The sequence below is a fragment of the Amphiprion ocellaris genome, chromosome 1 (assembly GCF_022539595.1).
Source record: "Amphiprion ocellaris isolate individual 3 ecotype Okinawa chromosome 1, ASM2253959v1, whole genome shotgun sequence".
Taxonomy (NCBI): Eukaryota; Metazoa; Chordata; class Actinopteri; family Pomacentridae; genus Amphiprion; species Amphiprion ocellaris.
In genome coordinates this window covers 8,324,727-8,351,886 of record NC_072766.1, presented here as the reverse complement: position 1 = coordinate 8,351,886, position 27,160 = coordinate 8,324,727, and the positions used below count along the sequence as shown (strand labels likewise).

At 39.0% G+C, this 27,160-nt stretch overlaps 1 protein-coding gene and 1 long non-coding RNA gene across 3 annotated transcripts in view; one reads left to right on the top strand and one right to left on the bottom strand.

Annotated features, from left to right (window-relative positions):
• acsf3 (acyl-CoA synthetase family member 3) overlaps window positions 1-7,555 on the bottom strand; it is a 40,154-nt gene extending 32,599 nt beyond the window's left edge. Inside the window, exons 1-3 of one of the 2 annotated variants that reach the window (XM_023298791.3) lie at window positions 7,473-7,555; window positions 3,729-4,533; window positions 531-686 (exon numbers count right to left, since the gene is read on the bottom strand). In XM_023298791.3, the coding sequence (XP_023154559.1) occupies window positions 531-686; window positions 3,729-4,445 (873 nt within the window). In that variant the 5' untranslated portion in view covers window positions 4,446-4,533; window positions 7,473-7,555. Of the gene's footprint in view, window positions 1-530; window positions 687-3,728; window positions 4,534-4,629; window positions 4,769-7,472 lie in introns of those variants that run through there. The other variant, XM_055013547.1, reaches the window with a different exon arrangement.
• Window positions 7,556-20,794: 13,239 nt separating this feature from the next.
• Window positions 20,795-21,737, top strand: LOC129349039 (uncharacterized). The gene is made up of 2 exons (XR_008601855.1): window positions 20,795-21,402; window positions 21,517-21,737. It is a non-coding gene; the product is annotated as an uncharacterized LOC129349039 (long non-coding RNA).
• Window positions 21,738-27,160: the final 5,423 nt, after the last annotated feature.

Genomic DNA, 27,160 nt, shown 5'->3' with positions numbered 1-27,160 from the left:
TTTACACTCCCATAAAGCCGCACCTACACACACACTTAGCACCCCATCTTCCCCTCCCTTCTCAGGGCCAAACAAGCACTATCATCCTTCAATGTCAGCTCATCGATTGATCTGCTGCTTAAGCCCCTGCCGTGAGTTGGCATTGGTCAGATACAAAGCCACACAGGGCAATTCATCACTGAGCCCCAAACACTTAGTTTGACAGTCAGAGAGGGAGGAGGAGGAGAAGGAGGAGAGGCTAAAAGACAGGATAGAGGGATGGTAGATGAAGCGAGGAGGAAAAAAACAGCAAGGGGAAAGGGAAACACTGATAGAGAAAGAGGGATTGATGTGGAAAGAGCTGAGGGTCTTTTTCAACCCAGCAGGACGTTGTTCATACAAGACCTCAATGTGAAATACTTCTCTGCCTCACTGTCAAGCTCCCCGGTTGCCTCCTGAGCCTCAGAGCTGTCAAATATTCTGTTCAAGTGTGTTCCTGAAAGGTGAAGTGTGCCAAGAGACAGAGCAGAAGAAAGAGACAATTTTTAGACCTCATGAGGCTGGAATTCAGGGAGCATGATGCAGGTGGCGCCCACCCAGAGAGGGCACAGCAGCTTGTTGACGATGCCGTGCACATGGTGGAGCGGCAAGGTGTGGAGGATGACATCATCTCGGGACCACGCCCACTCCGAAGCCAGACACTGGACCTGAGTGGAAGGAGAGGGAGGGAGAAGGACAGGGAGGAGGGGAGTCGGAAAATGGGGTGTCAGCATGATATTGTCTTTAAAATAAATCACCTCAATCAGCTTCCACTGTTGCAGACATTTGTTACAGTGATGTCCTTTGAGCTGTCGTTTGGTGTGCTTCCAAATAGCAGAATTGATTTTTGTGACTTATTTGAATTCTTCACCTTTGGAGCGATGTGCTCTGAAAGCAAAAGAGAACCGATCAGCAACAGCAGGGTTTAAATGAAAGGCTTTATGTAACATTATCTGTAGGGTACTTATGTCTTACTGTTTATAAGGGGCGGCACTTAAGGATGAACAGAATAAACTTTGATCTTCATTCTCGACCTCGAGAAGAGCGAACTCATAAAATCATGTAACAGTAATGGTATTTTTTTCTTAAAAAAACATTTTTATAACTCTGTTTTATGGTGATGTGATGCTGACACTAAATGATGTTTTTGTGCACAGTTTCCACCTGACCTGCTCTATTCACACACCAATTACTAATAATTTCCAGCTTTTACAAGAGTGATGCCTGACAAAGCCGAGACCCCTGCCAACACTGAATCTGATTGCATTTGGAGAGAATACTACCTCAAAATCATTTTAATCTACTGGCAGTGCACTCGACTGAGGCTCTCGTTGGTGGAGAAACTGGTATGAGCCTCTTCAACTGTGATTTCACCTTGTGTGATGTGCAAACTGAGCATAAATAACATTTAGTAAAGAAAGAACATTACAATCTGATGTTTATCCTTTATATTTTGAAATGCAGCTGCCTGCGAACGTAGCAGCTCTGTATTAGTGTCAGTCACATCATCATATGTTTGAATGGTGATTCACAGGAATAAGAAAAAAACACTGCACCAAACCAAATAAAATGACTTAAAAATACAACATTGAAAGCAGTATCTCTCTTTGTGTCTATAAAGGGTTTGTTCCTTATTGATTAGCATTTTAATAACAAAAATATTATAAACTATAAGCTCTGAATTGGAAGTAGTTGATTGCAGGGCTATCACATGGAAATGAAGCCCTCAGTTGTTTCAATAATGAATTATATGATCTCAATTTCTTCTAGGCAAAATAAGTCAAGTCCTTTTTATTTATAAAGATCAAAACCACACATTTCAGACAGAGAAATACTCCACTAATCTTCCCATTAATCTTCATCTAGGTGACAAAATTTGATTTAATGATGATGGAGGGCCTGGACAAGACTGGACATCATCTTTGCACCCCTGTGCAATTTTATGATTAATGTAAAGTGGTTAATTGTGCATTTTGTTGTAAATATGACACTATACAGGAAAATAAAGCAGCACTGTTCTACTTCAGTTCAGTTAAATTGCATCACTTTTGTGTTCTGGTTAGTCTCCTGCTTGTCGCATGTTTGCACAAGCTGAACTTCAACCACATGGTTTTGAATATAAATGCAAAATCATCAAACAGATCACAATCTGGTGACAAATTTGCAGAAAAAACACGTGCACACAGAGATCAGACCTCATGTTAATGTTTCTAAGAGTAGGTATTTGAATAACAGACCTCTAATTTGTTTTGCAATAATTAGACTTGGGAATTGGTAAATGTTTTTTAAAATTCAGTAGGAAATATTACATCCTTGATATTGGTGTGGACACTATACCCAAAGTGTCAGCATCAAAACTAGTTTAAGTGGAAGACAACAATCAGATGGTCATCTTACATCCAAGCTTAAATTTGGAACTGATAAGGGAGATTTACTTTCCTTTCAAGTTTGTCTCAAGTCTTCGCTCACATTAACCTGACAGCGGAGCTTTCCAGGAACTCTGACAACCCGATGTTTTTGCCTTCCAGGAAAACAGACAGACTCACTTAATCATTCGCTCACTCACTCACTCACTCACTCACTTCCCTGGTCCAACCGGAGACAAATGAAGCTCTGACTCCTTTCAGACTGATTTAATTTTCCACACTGTTGGACATGTAGGTCAATTTCACTTAGAAATATACATGAAAATCTTCAGGAGATCTTTAATGGCATAAATTAGTGATTATTCAGGAAGCTCAACTGGAACAAAGGAGGAATGATGCTAATCAGGCAGTTGAATATGCATGTGTGGGTGTCTAAACACTTCTTGCACTCTGAAACATGCACCCATTTTATGTGTTTATATTTGTTAGTTTTGTGGCTTCCCTAAATAGTCGCCTTACAATTTGTGCCTGCACTGCATGCATCCTGTGACAAAAACTTAACTAAACAAAACGGTGATCTTTATTAATATATAGAGATTTGTGATTTTTGCTAATATAACCAACCTTGCCTTAAAAATTTTAATTTGCTGTCATTATTTTGAGACATGGGAAAGTATTTGAATGTATTACCAATGGTTTCACACAATTAAGCCAATGAAATACTAAATATTAATATTCAATTGTAAGTAATGTAATGGTGCTGTGTATTTCATGGGGTAAATTGTGCAAATCAAAGCCTGTGTGTGTACCTTTCACTTGACATTGGCCATTTACTAGTTTTGATATTATTTGATATTATTACATACCATTAATAGCTTACTTAGCATTTTACAGTTAAAAATCAACTTGTCCCTCTGTCGTACAAACTGTGAAACAGAGAAATTATGACTTCAAACCTAAACGGGGATCTCTCCACTGCAATCTCTTGTTCATTACTAGTCAGCATGTACACCAGTATGATACAGTAACAGTAGTACACCAATATCAGTTTATATTACAAATATTACAAGTCTCTGGCGAACAATATTGAAAAAATTTCAAAACAATGGTATGTTGAGCATCATTAAGGATTAGAATAACAGTTCCAAAGAGCCTATAGCTTGTTCACATTTATCCTCAGTGCTCTTTAATTAGCCACAGCTTTTTAGTCCATGCTGTACCATCCTCTGCTCTGTCAAAGTTGCAAATGAACCTTTTCTTCTCTGCGGATAAACATCTACTGTTGTCAATCTAGAGGCCTCTGAGTAGCTGAAATGTAATTAGTGTTTAAATGGTGTCATTTACCATGGCTTGGATGTTGCTGTGTGTATGCAGAACTCCCTTGGGTCGCCCTGTGGTACCGCTGGTGTAGATGATCATAGCTGGTCGATCAGCCCAGTCTGTGATGGTCGTGTCGTTTTCTTGCTTGTCTGCCTCTAAAGCATCCAGGTTAGAGGTAGGGGGAAGTGTCAGGCATGGCAGTCCCAGTTTCTGTGCCAGTGGCTCCAGGGTTTCAGCATAGGGATGCGCTGCCACAAGCAGTGAACTCTGGGAGTCTGAGATTATGTACTCCAGTTCAGATGGAGGGTGTTTTCGGTAGAGCGGCACTGCCGTCCCGCCACTCATCCAAGCTGCCCACTGTGCCACTGTGTAGGAAGCGTCATTAGCACACAGGAAGGAGATTCGTTTCCCTTCCAGACCACCTAAGTCAGAGTTTAGAGCTCGACTGATTTTACTCGCAAGACCTAAGCTGCTGCAGTACAGCTGCTTGTAGCTGTGGCTGCCACTGCTGTCTATGATTGCAAGCTTTTCTCCAAATGCTGGAGCTCTGGCAAATACTGGCTTCTGGTTTACTCTTGTTGATGGTGCCATAGTCCATCTCTGAGTCCTTCTTTGAATCGCAGTTCCCGGTAGCCATTTTCCAGGCACTGATGGACAATAAGGTCTGTAAAGAGCAGCTTTCCAGTGAGGAAAAGTCCACTTCAGAGAGCGGCCGGCAGCCGAAACAAGTCCTGAGAGCATATTTGAGACTTAGCTGTTCATAACCTCAAGAGTTACATCACGATGACTCCATCCTGAGTTTCTTGTATCTACTAATATCAGATGATATCTGTGAGGTGGGAAGAAAAAAGGCATTTGAGCTTAAGTTTGATGAAGAAGCACACAAAGACTGTCATCAAGAGGCAAATGTAATTAGCTTCCTGACCTCTGTAAAAGTTAATTTCACCAAATGGCTATCACTGCTTTCACTCTCATTCATCTAGCATTGCACCCATCGACCCAAATTTACTGCATGTGGCTGAACTGTATAGTTACTCCAATATTTAAAGACACCTAAAAAGAAAAAGAAAATGATTAGCTGACAGAAGAATTCAAAGATTACTCCGTCTTCACTCGATTTAGTATTGCACTTCCATAAACCTGGGGACACAGCAAGCGACTGATCATTAAAATAAGAGCAGCAGCAGTATTCTGACTTTTAGTCTCAAGTATAGGTGAATCAAGTGAAACCTCCTATAAATAAGGTTGTGACAATTAAGCAGTTGTCAACTAATAAATTAATCAACAGCTGTATTTATAACTGTTTAATTGTTTTGAGTCATTTTTGAGGAAAAAATAGATAAAATTCTCTGATTCCAGCTGGTTAACTTTAATATTTTCTGGTTAATTTGCTCCTCTAATATACTAAACTGAATATCTTGGGATCATGGACAAGACAAGACTTTTGAGGATGCTATCTTGTGGTGAGGGGAAACACTGATGGACATTTTTTCTCAAAGTTTTGATATTTTATAGACCAAAAAAAGACTGATTAATAAAGAGTTAACAGGTTCATCAACAACAAAAATAATAATTAGTTGCAGACCTATCCATAATATAACTTACTACACCATATACTTAGCCTAAACAATTAAGCAATTTGCAATTTAAATCCGATTTGAAATCATGCAATAAGCAAATCTCAAACGCTGCAATTTAGGATAGATGTTGCGCCACCCATCTGACCAAGAGCTTAAACTGTTCCGTCAGTGGTTTTACAAATTCATCATGTCCTCCTTGTGTAACAACTTTAGACGGTATCTCTTGTGGTAATGCTTCATCACCTTTTGTACAGTGAGTACCTAATTGTAGGTTGGAATTATATTGCAAAACTAATCACTATATCTGTGAATCATCACAACTAGATATGTTCCCCAAATCGCTCAGCCCTGCCTCACAGCTCCAGTTTATAAACCGTTCTTTCTGTTGAAACAGTGAAGACAAAATTCAATACTCAAATGACAGAATTATTTTGTCAGACTTTAAAAATATCCCTCCACTCCCACTAAAAATATTTCACAGATGCCTATTTTATTCTCTTTTATTCCATTTTTTGTTTTCATTTTCATCTTGTGTTTACAGTTTTACTATTTTTCTTTTCTACTATTTATTCTTCTCCTTCTGCTCTTATCCCACATATTTTTATTTTTCCCTTCCCTCAATGTGATATGACATTTTTGGTACTTGTATTATTGTATTAGTATCAGCTGTTTTTTTTTTTGTTGTATCAATCTATCAGTCTGAATTTCTGCATTTCAGATTTTGTATATTTTACCATGTTTAGCTCTATTTCTCCACTTTTTGCTTCTTTGCTCTTAAATTCTTTCTATTTGGTCTGACTATCTGTTCTAACATTGTATCCTCATTTACTACACTTTGCAAACTCTGCATTTAGAAGGTCCTACATAAATAAAGTTATTAATAATAATAATAATAATAATAATATTACTCGTGTTTTCACAAGCAGAACAATAATCTATGTGACAATTAACCTGCAGCTGATTTTTAAAAAATTGATAGTCTAGCCTTGAGGTTGTTTAGGTCTGTAGCTTCTAAAAGAAACAACACATCACTTTAATTATATGGATAAATATATAATTGCGGGACTTTTTGTAACATACTTGACAGGCATCATATTTGACATTTTTCCTGTTTTCAGGCCTAAAATCAACATGGCCGCCTATAACCAAACACCGCATGGCATTTTTACAGAAAGATTCTTCTAAAAATTATATATACAATTGAGCAAAATTGAAATTGAAAGTTATTCATAAAGATATTGTAGTAAACCTGTTGACATGCCATAAATCCACACTTGACTCACACACTACTTTATATTAAATAACTCAGAGAGCCTTGGAGTCTTGCCAGTCTTTTCTTCAGGAGGAAATGACATCATGTGGAAATTGCCAAAAAAGAAATATCTGTCATGATTACATCAACTTAATAAAAAGAAAAAAAAATGAAAACATTTTTTTAAATAAGCTCATTTTATTATTGTTTAGCTAATTAGAAGGTGGTTGGTATTTTAATTCAGAGGGTTATTTAGCTGACATTTTAGTGATATCCAGTATTTTTTTTTATTAATAAGTGATTGTTTCCATAATAAATAATTATGAAATTTGTCACAATCATAATGAACATAAAAAGCATATATATATTTTTATTTTTTATAAAAATGTATGCAAGATATATGCCATAGACTTCAAAAGTTCCTCAATTATATATTTTTCTAATATACTGACCCCTATAAAGAGAGTATTTAAGCAACAAAGTAAAGTATCTGACAGCCATCACTGTCTTTAACCTTTTTTTTTTTCAGAAACACCTGTCAGCATGAAAAAAAACTGCTATCTGTTGTATGAGAACATTTCCAAATATTACGTTATTCGGTCGCTTGTCAACGGTTTACCTCTCATGAAGTATACACTCTGTGTTATTATTTATAGCAAACATTAAGGAGTATAATAAAAATGAGTTACAGCAGAAAATAACCGAGTAGCTGCTCTTTTAGTGTTTAACCGTGTCTGTCATGTGTTGCTAACTCTCACTGTGACACTTCTGACTTTATTTCGGTAACTGACAAATGAAAACAAATGACAGCGTTTCAGCCACAACATCAAAAATTAAAAACACACTTCTACAGCAAATTATACGTTAACACGTCTTAATTAAGTCCCGTGTTTCCCTATACTCGTGTCTCCTTTCACTATTTCACATTCACCTTACCTACAACAAAAGCCGGTTCCGATTGGAGTGAAGGACTGTGCAACGGCATTAATCTTCCGGCATGAAACGAGAGTCGGTTAAAGTTTCCGCACACGTAAGAACTCAGCATGGACCCACAGCTTGTGCCGCACTTAGCTTTTATTTGTTCAAGAACGATGTGTTTTGTGATTTTAATGCTCTTAATTTTGAACACATCCCACTATAGTTTAAATGCACATATTTAGAGATTAATATCTTATATCTGCAGACAACTTTATTGATTTTAGCCTGAGTTAATTCACTTTTTATAGACATTTATTACTTTGATATTTTTGTGTTTGAATATTACACTTAACCTGATGTAGTACTCCTAGATTTAAGAGCCTACACAGTAATTGCAATTAAGTTTCCATACAGGCCCTCAGACAACTACTATTATTATAATATTTGTATCATTAATTATAGATCTACTAGCATGACTTATGTTTTTGCCTGCCATCCTGTGGTTTTCAACCCCCCACTCCCCCACCCCCCACCCCCAGCCCAATTTTGGAAGACCTGCAGATCCAGTGGAGAAGTTGCCCACCAGAGATGAGGACAGGGGAGGAGAGAGAGCTGCATATATGCAGCTACCCCACGCAGAGCTGTGTTTGGCTTTAGATCACATGCCAGTCCTACCACTTAGTGTGCCAACTAGCTTGGCTGGCTCCATCATCACAGTGCAAGTGGGCACATTCAGCCGCCAGCTGGCAGTCGCGGGCCTCAGATAAGAGAATGGTACAGACATGGCACACGTTCAAAAAGTTTTCACTTCCCTCCCCAAACCCCCTACACTGCAGACGAGGATGGCATGTTCCTAACGAAATTGGAGCCTTTGTTTCACAGAACTCCCCTCCACTCTCAGGAATAGTATCGTCAAAGACCACTCGTTCCCATTCGTGGGGAAAACGCTATTGAGGGGGATGCTATGCTACCCCAGCAACTATGTAGTTTCCATCCAATCCTTTTTGTAGTGCATTTGCACCATCTTTAGTGTTTTGCTTTTTGATGCAGATGGTACTGACTCATTTTCTAAGGACTCGACCAAAAAATGACCGAATGCCGCTTCTGATGAAATGAAATAAGACACAGACGACCCATGTTTTTGGATTCGTTTTCTGGAAGTTGGCCATATTTTTTCGACACGCATTATATGGGGACAGGAATCTGAGCCAGTGATACTTATTCACAGCTACTGGAGACACACAAGGATGGATAAATAATGGAGGATAATAAACAGCATCACGGCTATCACAAGGAGTTATGGTTGCGGTTATGGCAAAAAAACATGGTTAGACAGAGTGTCTAGCAAGCAGAAGCTGGCATTCTGCTGCAATGGCCTGCTGCCAGAGCGCCATTCAGAAAAGACCACCTGAAAGGATCTCGCCACTGATGGGCAGGACGGCCGCAAGCAGGCGCCAACTCCCATCTTGGCAAAGGACCGCATCCGAGGAAAAGAGAAAGAGGGGACCCCCCACAGATCTGTGAGAGAGGCTGAGATGGTAACACAAACCGTGGGGAGTACCCAAGCATGTGTCAGGTTGGCATCAATGTGAGAATGTCTTGGCAAGCGCTCCGTTCTCTCCCCTCCCACCCCAGCTCACACACAAACACACTGTTGCCCTGCTTGGAACACATGGTACATCAGCAGCGGCATCTGGCCACGCTGACTCCTGGCAGCTGCGCTTCATCTTCGCCAGTTGGGAGTCTTGGCACTGCCACTTCATCAACTACCTGTGGCTCCTCCTGGGTAAAAAGGCGAGCGATGAATTATTCCGAGGCTGCAGCTGCAAACTTGACTTTCATCCAAGAGATTCACTGTAAACATATGACTACCTCACAGAGCACATGCCACCCACATACTAATGCAATGCTGACAGCACGGCTTGTATTCTGCACAGTGGGACTCCGGTTTCGTCATGTGATGGCATGGCATATTTGAGGTTAAAGATGAAGACTGCTCTGGGAGGATTCTCTGCATGTTATATCTGCGTCAAAGACAAGCGCTTTTAAATTGACCCAACGAGAAACTCGCCATGGACAGCTGGAAGCTTTTGGCCTACAGAAGCTGATTTTTAAAGACTCAAATCAACAGAAGCGCAGATCAAAAGGCAAATGTAAGTGGCAGTAACACAACATTCAGAAGGGCATAGTGCTCTTCATCCGGCAGCATCAGCCTTTGTATTGGGAAATGTTCTTGAAAGATCTAATCAAAAGCCAAGGATTACACTGAAAGGAATTTCTGTCTCGTTTTTACAATGAACAAATGGATGGGTGACCTTTCAACTCTACAATTACAGCCTCACATTCCATTTCAAATGGAGGTTTTGACAACCAGGGACATTTGCCTGAAGCGCTTTGAATGTATTTCAGCTGTGACACCATGGATTGCTGACAAAGGTTAGAACCACTTTGTCGGAAGATTACCTCCCCTCTGAAAGGAAAATTTAATAATATTAATAGCAATAATAATAACTGTTTCTTTGAATGGCATCTTTCTTGGCAGTCAAGGTCACATTAGATCACAAAAAAACAGGATTTCAATGGCATCCGTGGAGAAGTGCTCGCAAGGATTTAATTTGTTATACCTTGTTTTGCAAAGTTTAAGATGATAGTATCAGGTGATGTTGATTTGTCAGTGAACACGGCATCTACTGGTCTGGATGATTCTGTTTCATCACCGACATGCATTTAATGCCAGCTCCTCTCCATCTGCCCAGAAATGTGTTTGGGTTCTTTTGCGCTCTCCCTTGATTTTTCCTGCAGAGAAACCCTCACATGGAGTGTAAGGTTTTCTGTTTATCCCAAATGTCAGCTCCTCTGCTGTCCAAGACTGATAACAGCGCTATATAAAAGAATTACATTGTGTTTATTGTAAACACTGTTTAGTTTTGAGTGACAATATGGGCACCGACTCAAGTTACTGATCATATGTTTTTCGTTCTCTTAATACATATGTAACCTCATAGGAAGCAGAAGAGCGAATAGAAAAACAAAAAGCTAAATCAAACATTAGGAATTCCTGACATCCCCCTCGCTTTCCGTAGGGTTCACGGTTTGCTCTCGACTACTCGAAAACGGCATGACCCGATTTGAACTCAAAACTTGTTGTGTTAGTATTTTGTTTCAGGAGAAATGTTGCTGGCAAGCTGTTAGAATCTGTCAGAATTTAAATACATCTCTCACTTGAACACATATTCAAACACACACACACGTTCGCACTTTTTTTTTTTCTGTGGGTGTTAGTCATCTGACAGTGACCCAGTGGGAGTTTTTTTCTCCATCTGTGTCAGTCTGACCCATTTTAGCCCTCGGCCACGTCCAACTGTTCCATGTCCCAAACATATGTGGGGTGGCAGGGGGATAAGCGAACCATCGCCACACGGGACCTGCAGACACACTGCAGATATGACACTGGACCCCAGTCTCCGGTCTGTCTGCTTCCCTCAGCATATGCCATCACTTCTTCTACTTCTCCTCTGACTCATGCATGTTTGGCTGTGTTATAAATGTGATTACCTGGTGAAATGGAATTAATTTTGTAAATATTAAGTTTGTTTTATTGTACTTTTTCTTAATGCATTCCTGTTCATGCTCGGCGTGTGTTTACTGTTACATGCTGGACCTCACTGTCTCTCTGTTGAGTTGTCATCCTGACTTTGCATCTCATTCACTGCTTAACCTCTTCGACTGACTATATGCATGCATTTCTTCTCTTTCTACTGGTCAGCCCCTTGATTGGCCACTTGACTTTTGGTGGACAGACTGGCTACACAGTGTGTGCAGATCATAATACAAGCCAGTTAGGGCAGAATAGGCCAACCAGAAGAGGGATTGAGTTTTTCTTTTTTTTTGTCAATGTTGGCAGATGAGATGGTTTCATTGCACAGAGCCAGGACCCACTGGGGACTCAGGGGTGTGAGGCACATATGGGCAAACAGGCTGCTGATGAGCTGCTTGTATGAGCCTCTCATCATGGCCTTAGAGAGAGAGATGTCTCCACCAGAGGATTTGAAGTGGTGCTGTGGATCTGCATTGTCTGGCCTGGCACCAGATCTTAGATTCACGATGCTTAGAAAGCAGATACGTTTGTCTGCTTGAATGTTCTCCCTTTAGATTACTTGAAAATATCCCAATCCAAATCCACAGGGGACAGACTCTGTATAACAATAAAGGGTGTGTAAAAATGCCTGCAAGTTGTTATTGTAATTTACACGTTCTGTGAATAACTGAGGCAGACGGTGTGGTCAAATGGACAGAATAAAGTTGATTTAACTGTAGTCTTAAGGTAACTCACCCTAAATAAATTATATCCAACTTCCTGACCTACTGGCTTTAATAAGCTTCAGATCGCTCCAGAATTTTTTGATGGCTTTCCACTAATGCCTTATCGATTCCCTTCTTTCCCTTTTAACCCTCACATATAGAAATGGAAAGTATTCTGCCAGACAGACGATCAGGACTTCCTCTCTCCTATCTAATTCAGCTTATCGAGTCCGTCCTGCATCCTCAACAGTGTTCAGGCTGCCTGTGAACATTTAAAGTGTTATAGCATCTCCTCCAAACAAGCATCCCAGCGGCTGCACTACATTACAGCCAGATGTAAACTGAAACAATTAGTTCTTACATCATCCAGCTCATTTTTGAAACATGTTCACAATAAAAATAGATAGAGTTCATATCAGGAGATGTTTATTGTTTATTATGTCTCCAAAAGCCTTGGAAGCATTAGTCATGTTTGATGTCTGTTTGGCTTAAGATAATGCGCAAGAAAGAAAAAAAAAGTTACATTTCCCATACGTCCTCTTTGTAGAATTTCCTTCGATTTATATTTCTACTTGCCAGCCATCTGTCTTGCTCCATCTCCCGCAAAACATATACATAGTACAGTATAAGCAGCGACACACACACACACACATAGACACGCACACATACACACTCACTCTGAGGATGCCAGGCTGCTTGGGTGGTGTGTTGTTCTCTGGGAGACGGTGCCATATGCTGTCTAGCCTCCCAGAGCCCTGCCGCTGCACCGTTGTCCTGACTCTAAGGGGGAAACCCACCGCAGTAGCACCTCACCTACCGGTACCCTCCAAACTCAGCCTATTCATGTGAATTTTATGCAACTGATTTTTCAACTTGTTAATGTTTACACTGAGTCTGCCTTTTGAACACTAAGGGAGATATTCAGTGAATGTCTGTCTAAGAAAAATAAAATTTCAGCCAAACGCATAAACAATTTATCTAAAGAGGATGCGAGGATTTGTATTTATTAATTCGTTTAACCGATATTTACACTTGAAAGATACATTGAAAAACAAGAGCAGCTTTTACTAGTGTGTCGAGTTCATACAAACCTAGTGTCCCATGTGTTTTTGTTCTTGCAGTCCTTCAAAGAAAGACAAAATATGTCCAAATACACTGTACATTTCTTGTGTGCACTTAGCGTCCCTGCCTTGTTGGGCGATAGAAAATGCTACCAGCAGTGCAGCATTAACACTTCTGGCAAAATGTAAACAAGCAAAGAGCTGTTGAGATGGATTCTAGACAATGACTAACCTTGCAGTGAGAGGACCTGTCAGTGCCTCTGCACATCTGCAGATAAGACATCTTGAAAATTCATTACAGCGAGGGAAAGTTGAAAAAAATGAAAAAGCTTTTGTTCACTTGTGCCATGGTGGGTCTTTTAAAGTCGCCGGATTTTGTGCTTTTCTTCTCTTTTTGAGAGAAGACGAGGAGGAGAGTACAGGCAGACAGTAAAATCATAGAGTGCAGAGTGATGGAGAGAGTGTTTGGATACCTTTGGTCAGGAGTGCAGGGTGTTGACGGGCGTGTTTGCTGAAAATGGGATGAAGGAAAGAGCGGGGCTAAGAGTGTGTTTGTGCATTGACTTGAGGGGTAGGGGACGCGTGTTCAGAATTTATCTTATCTGTGTGTTCATTACTACTTTGCATTTCAGGCAGAGAGCTTGGGTGCTCCACTAAATCGCAGGAAGGATTGTTAGACACGCGTGTTATTAATTTTTTCAGGGTCCCTGTGGCGTCTGTATGAATCTTAATGCTGCTGACTGGGCTGCAGCTCTATCGACTTTCTTTAAAATATGAAGAAGCTTTGCTGGAAGCGCCTGGGGTCATTAGCTGAAGAGTAGGCGCAAATCCCTCACCGAGCCTGCTCCGGCTTCGCCATGTTAAATGTGCTCTTAAAATATTCATAATCATACTCTTGCCTGCACTCGCACACACACACACACACACACACACACACACACACACACACACACACACACACACACACATACATGCACACAGACAATGCACTGGGGACATAAGGGGATCAATATTAAAATGTATTCCTGTTTTGGTGTGCGGTTAATTAGCTGCGGTTCTTTTAAACCATGAAGTTTGAGAACAGATTAACAGTATTTTTTTTGTACCCAAGACAATATTTACCTCTGCTCCATCTATGCAGGCATGTATGAAATGCATATCAGAAGATGTTGACACAAGAAAACTTCAACAAAAAGAAAAACACAATGAGTTCACTGGGTGATTAAGCTTTTTTTAAAAAAGATTTTTCAGAGGCATTTTTAGCATTACATATTGATAAGTGAGAGAGTGACTTCTTCTACATATTTCGATGTTTTTATGTTTCAGACTGGATTTGCATTAAATATGCATGAAATATTTCCAAATTAGCTTGATCCACTATAATTAAAGAGTGGATTTATACATTTTCAGTTAGTTTACTGTGTTGCTTTTATCATTTGTTTCTATTTTTGTATTAAAATAACTGTTTGGAAGAACTACACTGAGATGTTGTTTTATTACTTCAGTGACTAAGATATAAATGTCCAAATAAAGTCCAGATATAAGCATTACTACAGCTTTAACCAGATATATTATATTGCTTATCACTGGTGTGATGTCAGCCTATGCTCATTCTTGGAGTGTCGCCAAAATAAGAGTCCTTTCTAAAACCTTCTTAGGAGCTCTGTGACACTTAGCAGCTAAGTGTCAGCTCCTTACAGCACTTTGCTTTTATTATCTAATAGCTGCTTTCTGTTACCTGCAGAGGGTAATATGTTGGAATCTAGAAAAATGGAGTTGAAGCCAAATAACACATTATAGCCTCATAACTAATCCAACACTGCATTTCTCAGATTAACATGAATAGGTTGACGCCTAAAGCTCAAACCTTAACATTTGTTCAAGACATTTTCAGAGAAAATACATTTATGACATGTAGGTATAGAGAAATCTATGCAGGACAGCTTCGTTACTGCAATAGTTTTATCAGGGGATCAAGTTGTGCAATGAGTATATTTTGAGTAATTTGTCTTTTTGGAAGCTATTGCTGACATTTGTGACAATATTCAGCTTCGTTGCATTTGTCAACAAAAGCAAAACGTCAGTCGAAGGGTAGAAAATCCACATAAATAGAATTGACACTGTGAAGAATGATTTTTTTCCTACTGAATCCTAATAAAACAGGGCTTGTAAGGAATGGTTAGTACAGCACAGCTATTAGTACAGTAGTACAGTCAGGTATGGTCATTTTACAGTGATTTTACTCAGTTACAAACACACTTAATCAACAAAGGTGACCAGTAAATCAAGCTGCTTAAAATCTACAGAGAGCTGTACTGCTCTCCGGGCCTTTAAGGCTCTTAGCATGAACTGTAATGTCTCTGTTTTGGGTTCACCTCCCAGTAAAATGTCCATAAACTACTGGATAAAGAAAACATTGTGACATGTTTTCTGCACAGTCACGAAAAGCCAAGAAACAGAATCAAACTATGTTACATAAGCAGACTCAACATGAACAAATTAAGTCAAAAATGACACACAAAGCCTTGTGTTAATGCCAGTTAGATCAAAATTCTTCTCTCTCCTCCTCCATTATGTCTCCTGTCTGACTAATCTTTAAAAACTGAACAAATTAATGAATAGATGATGTGTGACAAGGGAATAAACTTGGAGTACTTACAGGGTCTATTTTGAAGTTGTGGTCATTGACTGGCTTACAGTATATTTAATATAAGCCTGGTATTAGCAAATGGACTTCCTGCATGACCGTAACATTACAGCTTGCATTTAGCGCTATCATCATTCATTATCAAAGCCCAGTCAGTTCCACAAGGACTGACCACACTAAATGCCCTTGAAACCGGCAGTAATCTGAGCAGTGTGATTTCTTCACAGAAATATATATATATAACTATTAGAACAGCTTTCATTTGTGTAAACAAAAATGCAGGTCGATTGTGAATAAAAAAATGGCACTAATGTCATACACGCTGCCCAGGTAATAATTTGTACAGTAACGAGATCTTGAACTGAACTAGCCATTAGCTGAACATGACCCGTGTGGCACAGTGCTATTTTTACCCCTGTGTAATTTGAACAGGGGTTAAGTTACGGCCCATCAAAGGACTCCAACATGTCTGAGACAGGTGCTGTGATGGAGACCAGGCCAAAACAATCATGTTGCTACAGAAAGGGACAGCTTGCCTAATTGATGCCTGTCTGTGTGGCACGTTGCTGTACAATAGATTAGGGCTGGCAGATGTATCAGGGGGGTGAATGATACGCACAAAGCCAATGAGAACAATACTGCAGGAACAATGGGAACAGGCAAGTGCATGTGTGGGTTTGTGCATGTGTTTTGTGTGTGTGTGTGTGTCCAGACAGAGAAAGTGAGAGGATTCATGAGTCTATTAGTTCACTTTGCTACTGTTTTGCTGAACGTATCACTATTGCAGTAAGTCCAGTTAGTATTACTGTTTCAATGCTGGTATTAAAATTGAACATTTCTTTATGTGAAACACACATATTTAGGTTTCCAAAATTCCAGAATAAAAGACCCTTCTTTTTATTCTATTTTAGCGTCATTAATTTACTTCATTAATCAGATCCTGACTGGACGCTTGCCGCAACAGTAACAGAATGAAAAGTAAAGAAAAATAGAAGAACAAATTTTTAAAAAAGAAACTGCGTACTTTATTCCACAGTACATAAAGGCTGCATTTCCAGTACTTCCTACCTTTATAGTTTCATACAAACTGACAGTATATGACATGCATTAGTTGAATCTTGCAGCACCTGGATGAACTTCACCATTATAATGCTGCTTACACATTAAAACATTAATATTTAACAACTTGGAAGGAACCAGTCTTTCGAATGAGTCATTCTAATACATTAGTTAAATTTATGGCTAATGCTTCCCTACTTTTCCTCAAATAAAGTTTGAATGCAAGAGTTTTTAATGGCTTATTTGTAGTCCGGGGTGCTGCTACTTTTTCTTAAGTAGTTTGAAGGATGTGAATATTCCTCCCCCCCACAGCACTTACCAAGTGATAAACATTTTGGCTAATTTGGTATGCTGTTGCTGTAGATCAGTGGTTTGCTTGTATCCCTTTAAAGCGACTAAAAAGCTACTTCATCTATGAGTTATGGGTGGTCAAAAGTAGCATTTCCTCCTCAGGCTGTTTAATAATAATTTATAATAATAATATAATAATCAATCTACAGTGAAATCTGACGATATTTATTTTAGAATAAAAGAAGAAAAATGACAGAAAAGTCAGAAAACATATAGGTAAGTTATTTATATTTTCTTCAAATATCTTTTAACCTCTTGCAAAGTCCTGCTGACTGCTGTTGTTAACCTCACATTCAGGGCCAGGTTATTTACTGTAAGACAGCATAAGTACAACTCACGCAACAGGAAAAGGAGTTAAAAGATTTTATATGGGAAGGACATTTAACTTTCACTATGGAAAGGCTTAATCAAGGTCTTACTCATGATACCCCCTTCCAGTGGTACATATTGATCTGTGTGTAGCTTAATGTTGGTCTTTATGGCTACATTGTGGTTAGACAAGCCAGTAGGAAAACTACTTACTCCAGCCCACTGTTATAACTGAATCAATCCATTAGGTGAATATTGAAGCTGTGGTCAGTCTCCACAATGTGTAGTGATTATATATGGCTGCAAATTGAATTATTCAATATGCAATTCAGTTATGAGCAGCATGTAAAACCCAGATAGAGATGAATGTTTTCCTCAGGCCACAATGCATTACATCTATACATTAAATTGAAAATGGGAACCATGACATTAGCTATGAGACGTAATTACGGGCCTTTCATAAACAGTGGGGCATGAAAATAACCGTGTGCGTGTGTGTGTGTGTGTGTGTGTGTGTGTGTGTGTGTGTGTGTGTGTGTGTGTGTGTGTGTGTGTGTGTGTGTGTGTGTGTGTGTGTGTGTGTGTGTGTGTGTGTCTGGGAAAGTGACTGCTGTTTGGCTTGGCCCCCTGTCCCCTCTTCCAAAGGACTGTGAAATCAGAAATTAAACGCCTCACCATCGTGAAGCAGTTCAGCCTGATACATCTTCCTCTCGTGTAATTGTTTGTTTATTGGACCTTGTTCAAATGCAATATTGTGAAGGGCTCTGCAGGCCTGTCTTTATACTGGAGGGAGGTCACGCCGTGTCAATTTGCATAAGTGGAGAGATAGCAAAGACATAAAGAAAGAAAGTAACGCAGGAAGTAGCAGGAAGATAAATGTTTTCTAGCATTCAGACACATTTTAGCATACATCTATTTGTAACATATTCTTTGCTGGTTGTGCGCCTGCTGTCAGAGGGCACATAGTGGTGACCTGACCAGCAATAACAAGCTGTGGAGGTGGTGGCAGCACAGTCCTCACTGATACTAACTGACTACAGGGGTCATGACCGATATGACCTGTTGACCTTTTACTTCTGTGGTCCATTGTCCATTTACATTCTAGTCCATTTGCTCTTCCTTGCTCTCCTTTGTTCAGCGTATTGCACAATATGAGGAGGAGGGGGGAAGAAACATGGCTGAGCATAACATTTTAGTCAATGAGATGACCGACAGAAGAGACATTAAAGACCTTAGCAAAGAGATACAGCAATTTAATGACTCAAGGCGAAATGGAAAAAGGGCTGCTGAGATCAGAAACACCGGGAGTGAGTAGCAGAGGACAGTTGTTTAAAATCCTAACAAAATTTAATATTTGAATAAAACCATGTTGGTTGGGGATGACAATAATAACCCTAGATTTTAGGGTTATTGGAACTAGAATTTTTATCATCTGTTGAAAACTTGCTATATGTTAGAACACTAAAATATAAAATAGTCATTTTTAGGTATTGCACTGGAAAGATTTGGCTGATTTTTAGTTTTTTTCAGGGAGTAATATATCTTATAATAATGATTTTAAAAAATCCTTTTCCAACACAGTTCAAAATGTGTACACTTACAAAGTCTTCAGATACATCCATTATATTCAATTAGGTTAACTTTTTTTTTACGGTATTCTTTAAAAAATAAACAAAAAACCCAACAACAACAAAAAATTCAACATAGATTAAAATGTGTGCACTGATGCTACCTTGAATCATGTTTCACTTTTAGCTGTAATAATAGTAGCATTAGCTTTAACAGTAGCGGCTGCGGCAGCAATTTCCTATTTGAGTTACAGTAGCAGTGCTTCTTTGGAAGATCCTGCATTTAAAATCCAACTTAAAAATATCAAAATCTTAGCAACAAAATGCACTTGTTAAGTACTTGGTATTTAAAGTGGCCCATTTTGCAGTGGTATATATATTTTGCATTACAGTTTTTCTCAGTCGCTTTGGTACATTTCTCAAATCATCCTTGACATTTGCAAAACAGTAAGTGCATTTCTCAAAACAATTCCTACAAATAGCAAAACGCCATGGGTTACTTGCAAAAGCCAGTCTCTTGCTCAAAATCCTTAGTTCATCTCTCAAAAGCAAAAAAGTAGAAATGTGATTGTAGGACAATCTTCTTAGGGAAAACTGTACATGCAGTGCTGTAATACGTTCCTGTCTGTTGGGCCACAAATTCTCATCCACATCATGAATATCTTCTCTTGCGTCTTTGAGCGATTTCAGAAAACTCTAACCCTTAACACATTTCCCTTCATTAGAGAAAATCAAGATCCACTTGGGAACAATTTACCAATTCAGGACAGATTTGGAAAAAAAAAAAGTCGAACGGAATTGTATAGAATCGTCCTTGACATATTGTAACAACTTGTTCAACCATTTTACATGTAAAGACTTATGCGATGAACTAATGTCTAAATGTTGTGGAGGGTGAGACTATTCAACAGAGACCCATTACAATACATTTTGATCAACATGACATAAGCAATTGATAATGTAGGAAACAGCAGAGAATTGAACACAATCATTTGCGTAGAGGTACCAAAGCATTTGCAACTTCTTCAAAGTAATGAGAAACTGCTTTTTTGATGTGCACAAGTGACACAATGATGTGAAGACTGAACAAGTAGTTTTGAGAATTTTAATTCTGATCTGAGAAATGAACCAAAGCCACTGAGAAAAACTGTAAGTACTTGGCTTTTAGAGTGGCTCATTTTGAAGTGTTATATATATTTTGTGATAATAGAATATTAGCTATTTTTAAGTATTTCTATGCAACTGAACAGTTTAATCTAATAATGAGTGCTTTATAGTGCATATTCTATGTAGTGACTTATAACTAAATGGTCATAGAAATATAGTGCAATGAAAAGTAGAGTATTTCTCTTCGAAATGTAGTAGAATGCTAAAGACTTTGTAGGTTTTGTACTTTTTTGACATTAATGTAACTTCTATGGATATTTTTTTGTTTTGTTTTTATTTTTGTTTTTACATACATTAAAATTTTCAAACTTTATTCTCAAAATTCTACATTTGCATTTTTGTTTGGTTATAGACAGACAGACAGACAGACAGACAGGTAGGTAGGTAGGTAGGTAGGTAGGTAGGTAGGTAGATAGATAGATAGATAGATAGATAGATAGATAGATAGATAGATAGATAGATAGATAGATAGATATGGAGGACTAAAAGTGCCAAAATTAAATAAATAAATACATCATTAAATAATTAATTAAATATGTCATTAATTAATTAAAATTGGAATTAAATATTTCATTAATTAATTAAAATTGGAATTAAATATGTCATTAATTAATTAAAATTGGAATTAAATACTTAAATGTGTTATTAAATAAATATATCATTAAATAATTAAATATGTCATTAATTAGTTAAAATTGGAATTAAATATGTCATTAATTAATTAAAATTGGAATTAAATACATAAATGTGTTATTAAATATGTCATTAATTTATTAAAATAACAATTATTTTAAGTAAAAAACATATTTCATTATTTCACGATTTAATTAATTATTTCATGGTCCTTGTGTTGCAGTGGATCATGAATTAATTTTATCTGTCAACCTCGCCCGTCAAAGTCGGTGGGCGGATCCTAACACCTGATTGGTTACCCTGCACATCAAGTCAAGGCAAATCGATTCCAGATAATGGATTGACGCAGAGCTTGTGAACACATTCCGATACACTGGGTGGCGCTATTCACCTCTACGTTGGTTTGGATACTCAATAAAACAAAACTTTATTAGCAACCGCTAAAGACTCGGTCCTCTTTCCCAAATGTTGATACATGCGGTGCAAGACAAATTTTCCTTTAGCATTTCCTTTAGCATCTACTCGGCGCGCCACGGCTCGTCTCGGTTTAGTTGTTTTTCCATTACATTGAGAACCACCTCATCGTGGGTGGAGTCGTCATAGCACGGCGGTCCGAAAGTCCCTTACCGTCATTTCTGTGCGACACAAACGCAATGCAACAATGTACATGGAGGCGATAGTACACCTGCTGCTCGGTCTGTGGCTTTCTGTCAGATTCAGAGTAATAGAAGAGTCGGAGAAAGCTGAGAGCGACGAGTCGAAACACTGAGGAGAGACACAGGAGAGTTTGGGAGGCGATAAAGCAGTATCAAGCCGAAGACAAGAGGATATGAACGAGACGACATATGAGGGTAAGCTAATGCTAGTTCGCTAGCTATCGTGTATCAGTCCTGTGAACGACCCTGTAATGGCTGCAGTTTGTCGCTATTAGGTATTAAAATATGTATGCTGTGTATGTGTTTCAGATGCTCTCTGATGAGACTTCATGGGATTTACCTGAAGCAGCAGCACATGAGCCTGCAGTGGCACAAGGTGTAGAGGAGGAGGACAGAGATGTACAGGATGCACTGATGCACTACGTGTCATGCAAAGTTATTCTTCTTGTTATACTTCTGTTTTTCGGTCCCCGGACCGCTATTGTTTTCTTTAATGCAATTCTGACAATAAACTTTTGTAGATGTGTCTATACTATTGTTTGTTTGTGAAGGTTAGCAAGATTAAATAAAAAATTAAACGCCAAAACATTAAAACAGCTGTTTTAAGAAAATTCCAGTTTGATAAATCAGTATTGCTTTGGTGTAATTCAGTCACCAGAATTATGAACCATAAAGGAGTTTGTGTTAAAACATGTTAAATCCCATTAAACACAAATACATTATTAGGGAATATAGAATTGTTTGGTTCAGACTGTTGACTCTTTTTCTACCAGTGTCTTAACAGACAAAATGAGAAGTTATGATGCAATCACATAAGTCACAAAATAGTTTATTAGTCAGCAGCAAAATCAAAACTATTTACAATGTGCAAAGTACAAACTGTGGTGGGCCTCTCCTACAGTGGAGGACTAAAAGTAAAACTATATACAACTACAGGTGCTGGTCATATAATTAGAATATCATGAAAAAAGTTGTTCATTATTTCAGTAATTCCATTCAAAAAGTGAAACTTGTATATTATACTCATTCATTACACAGACTGATATATTTCAAATGTTTATTTCTCTTAACTTTGATGATTATACCTGAATACTAACAAAAATCTCAAATTTGGTATCTCTGAAAATTAGAATATTGTAGAAAGGTTCAATATTGAAGACACCTCTAATCAGCTAATTAACTCAAAACACCTGCAAAGGCCTTTATATGGTCTCTCAGCCTAGTTCTGTAGGCTACACAATCATGGGGAAGACTGCTGACCTGACAGTTGTCCAAAAGACAAGCTTTTTCATGATATTCTAATTATATGACCAGCACTTGTAAATCTCAAGTCTATGGGAGGTGGACTCGCTCACACTCGCCGGCTGCCCACTGCCTACCCAGCTACCCCAGCACACCCAGGAATGACTGGTTGAAGGCAGTATTCTGGGCCATCTCCTCCCGCTGCAAGGCCGCTTCATTCTCTCTTGCCTCGCTGAGGAGCAACCAGATGTTCTCATCATGCTGGGCATGACTCCACTCCTCCTCAGCCTGCATCTCCACAAGTACGCTAGGAAGGTCCAGTTTTCTGTGGCCCCCTTTCCTCTTGCCTAGACCAAAGACAGAAAAGTGATCAGAGTCAGCTTTAATGGCCAAGTAAGTACACAATATACACGGAATTTGGTTTCGGCTGTTGGTGTCATCCTAGGAATATGGAAGAGAATAATAAAAAATAAACTATAGAAAGAGGAACAGGGAGGAAAAAGAAATAGTAGTAAAATAGAACACAATATAAACAGAAATGTACAGCTAGATTGGAATGTATGAACACATTAGCAAAATGGTAATTGCTATAAACACAGTAGTGGTGATTTTTGTGTACAGGGCTCTGTAGTCCAAATGTCCAGGGTGAGTGGGGTCTCTGATGATGTTTTCTGCAGTCCGTACTATGGGCTGTAGTCTGTTTCTGTCCTGCTGTGTGGTTGATCCAGAGGTGCACAGGACAGATCGGATGACTGCAGTGTAGAACTGGATCAACAGCTCATGTGGCAGGCCATGTCTCCTCAGCTGTTGTAGGAAATACATCCTCTGCTGAGCCTTTTTCAGGAGGTCCTGAGAGATTGTAGTCCCCAGGAGCTGGAAGGACTCCACAGCTATGATGTGATGTGTTTAGCCACCCGTCCATCCATTTTCAATCATGATCATGTCTTTGATACTTTAATAAACTTCTGGCACTCTTCGCTTTAACCAAAGCACAAGCAGTAACTCCTCCACCACAAACAAAAACGACGTGGTGTGAACTTCATTTCATCCTGTGCACATTTTGGAGTTGCTAAGAAGAGCTGTGTTTTCTCATTTTTATGTATATTTTCATTCAGTTTCACAGCTACCTAGTGACTATAAGAAGAATGGTTGCAATACTACACTGCACCAGAACGTAAATTAATTAGAGTGACTTACTTGTTAAGTCAATGGAAAATAAATGCAGCTGCATGTGTTCTGTTTATGTGTCACTGCAGCTACATGTAGCTTTCATCAGGCGTTCCTGAGCTGGCTGCTGCACAGTTTGCATTTACACCTGCCTGAATTCTTGGTCGTTGGTCTCACTGTTCTGATCATGCTTGCAGGCATTTACACCTGTAGTAATAATAATAATGCGAAAATCAACCATGCTCTCTGTTTACCGTGTCTTACCGGTGATAAGACGGTGCTGTTGACAGGGTCGGTGTCGAAGCTGGTGCTGGAGAGGAGCTGCTGCTGGTGGTGGAGAGGAGACAGGGCAGCCGGGGGCTCCGCGACGGAGGTGGAGTAGGCTTCGCATGTGGAAAGGGATTCTTGAACAGAAATAAACACTCACTCTAAGTACAAGAAAAACACGGCATGCTGACTGAAGTATTAGCTTCTGAGAGCTAAACGTTAGAAACAGCAGCACGAAATACAAGCAGAGCACGGAGTTAGCGCCGATGGCTAACTAGCTATCTTATTGTCTGCTCCAGGAGACAACGACGTTACTTTCTAAAAATACTTGTTTGCTTAAAAGAAGCTTGCCACCAATGGAATAAATGATGTATAAGTTTCTTGAAGTCACAAAACACTCACCGTTCTCGAACGTCTCCAACAATGCAGCGGCTGAGTCTCCCTCCTGTTGCTCGCCGGTGCGGTGCCAGTAAATAGCTTCCATGAAACCTCTTCCAACACCTCCTGGTTGACCCACGCCGGCCGTTGTGGTCCTGGGTGGACCGATAGTCACTTTTGAGCTTTTTCAGCTTCTCCCTACACTGCTTCTGTCCTCTTTATATACAGTCTACTGTATATGTGAGCGGCCATCCGCTCAGAGACCTCCTGATAAACTTTCTCCGTCCAGCTCTCTCTGTATTCTTTGGTCCACCACCAAAGACAAAGTCTCGACCTCTTCATTCACCCACGGTACAGGTCTGGCTGTCACATTAAAATTATGAAGAACAGAGAGTTTCGTGAAGAGCAATGCACACCGTCGCTGTTTACAGTCATTTTTTTAATGCAGGATTTTGTTTTCGTGCTGAAGTTGCTCTGTGTCGTCACTCCCTGTCCAATCAGTGGCCTGCACTATGTAAACGCCACATTATCGGCTCATCTCAGCTCGCTGGGAACCTCAGCCGAGAAGGTGCTGAAAATTAGTCCGTATGGAAACGCTCGCTAACAAAGATGAGACGAGCCGTACCGTGCCGAGTAGATGCTTGTGGAATCGCGGCTAAACAAAGACGAGCGGAGCCGTGCCGCGCCGAGTAGGTCCTAAAGGAAAAGCGCTCGACACTCCGAGCATCGCTGCAATTTGACAGGCTGGTAATCCACAAAGAACGTGATGTTCCAGAACTTCCCTCGGTATGCCAAACGCCCTGGTCCCTGTGTGTGCTCCTGTTGCACCCTGGTACCAGAAAACCGGCGGAGTACTTCCTCTAAATTTGCAGTCACTCTACGGTCAACATCTTGGTCGGAAAGTGCGGAAATAACTTCAACAACTTCAATAAATTCCTCTGCTTTACACGCTACATGCTCGCGGTCAGCAGGTCCTGCTTCCACATACTCTGCAAGGTCTAAAAGATCTCTCACCAACTCTCTAGAAAGTTCACAGCGACTCTCCCTCTACACAGCCACCATGTTTAGAAAGACTTCTACTTCCGGTTTCAAGGCAGACAAAAGCAGTGGATTAGACTAGATTCACGTTAGTCCCGCCCACGGACTTTGACGGGCGAGGTTGACAGATAAAATTAATTCATGATCCACTGCAACACAAGGACCATGAAATAATTAATTAAATCGTGAAATAATGAAATATGTTTTTTACTTAAAATAATTGTTATTTTAATAAATTAATGACATATTTAATAACACATTTATGTATTTAATTCCAATTTTAATTAATTAATGACATATTTAATTCCAATTTTAACTAATTAATGACATATTTAATTATTTAATGATATATTTATTTAATAACACATTTAAGTATTTAATTCCAATTTTAATTAATTAATGACATATTTAATTCCAATTTTAATTAATTAATGAAATATTTAATTCCAATTTTAATTAATTAATGACATATTTAATTAATTATTTAATGATGTATTTATTTATTTAATTTTGGCACTTTTAGTCCTCCATAGATAGATAGATAGATAGATAGATAGATAGATAGATAGATAGATAGATAGGTAGATAGATAGATAGATAGATAGGTAGATAGATAGATAGATAGACAGATAGATAGATAGATAGACAGACAGACAGACAGACAGACAGACAGACAGACAGACAGACAGACAGAGAAGTGACAGCTGCAGGCTCTGAGAGCAGGTGTGGTGGGATGGTGGAGACAAATTTAGCCGTACACTTGTGGTGCTAACGAGACCTCTGCCATGTGCACACACAGACACACACACCCATGACATAGGACCAATCATCTGTTCTCACCCACAGCACCTCTTCCTGGTTGTGTGTGTGTGTGTGTGTGTGTGTGTGTGTGTGTGTGTGTGTGTGTGTGTGTGTGTGTGTGTGTGTGTGTGTGTGTGTGTGTGTGTGTGTGTGTGTGTGTGTGTAGTATATGTGTGCATCCAGGCACATATGCCATATGGACTCATAGACACCTGTCAATTGAAGGTAAAAAAAGAGTGGCAATGTCTGATGAATAATTCAACTTTAGCTCTCCTGAACTTTTACAGTGAGCTCCCTGCATATGATATCTTCTCAATTTCACTCTATTCTTGGACAACTGTTTTTATTTTTTGTCCTTTATTATACGCCACGATTTTTGTCCAGACATGGTTGGTTTCATTTTAGAGAAACAGCTTTCTTTGTACATTTGATTAAGATACATTAGGTGCATCTCTTTAAAAAGGATGAATAACAGATGATCAGTTCTTACTTAAAATTACTTAACTGTGTAGTTTTTTCAAGTTTATTCAAGAAGCACTTTATTTCTTCATGAACATTTTGAGGCAGCTATACGGGGATAGTTACTCAGCTTACAAGGTCTTCAGATACATCCACTATATGTAACTTGGTTAATTTTTTTTTCAAGGCAAATTGAGTTTCCAAATAAGATGATGAAAAGAGCGCTAAAAATAAAAGATTTAAGTTTGTTCAGACATAGATAAAGCACTAAAAACAACCTATTGATGAGTAAATAGACATGCTGGTTTGGGGAAAGAATTACAAACATTGTATTATTATCTTATATTAAGAGTTAACTTTGTTAACTCCGCAACAAAAAGACCTTGGTGAGGGTCACAGGGTTAAAATGACTAAATGCCTCCCTGTTTCTTTGCTTTTTGCGTTCCACGTTGAAAACTGTTGGGTTTTGAATAGTGCAGCCAACACTCAATGCCATTCCTCATCTTTAAAGTTTTAAAATTTCACAGGATATTTATCTTCCATAATACTTTTTTTACGCTACAGTATCTGATCAAGCAGGTTCTTTCTGATATCATCACTC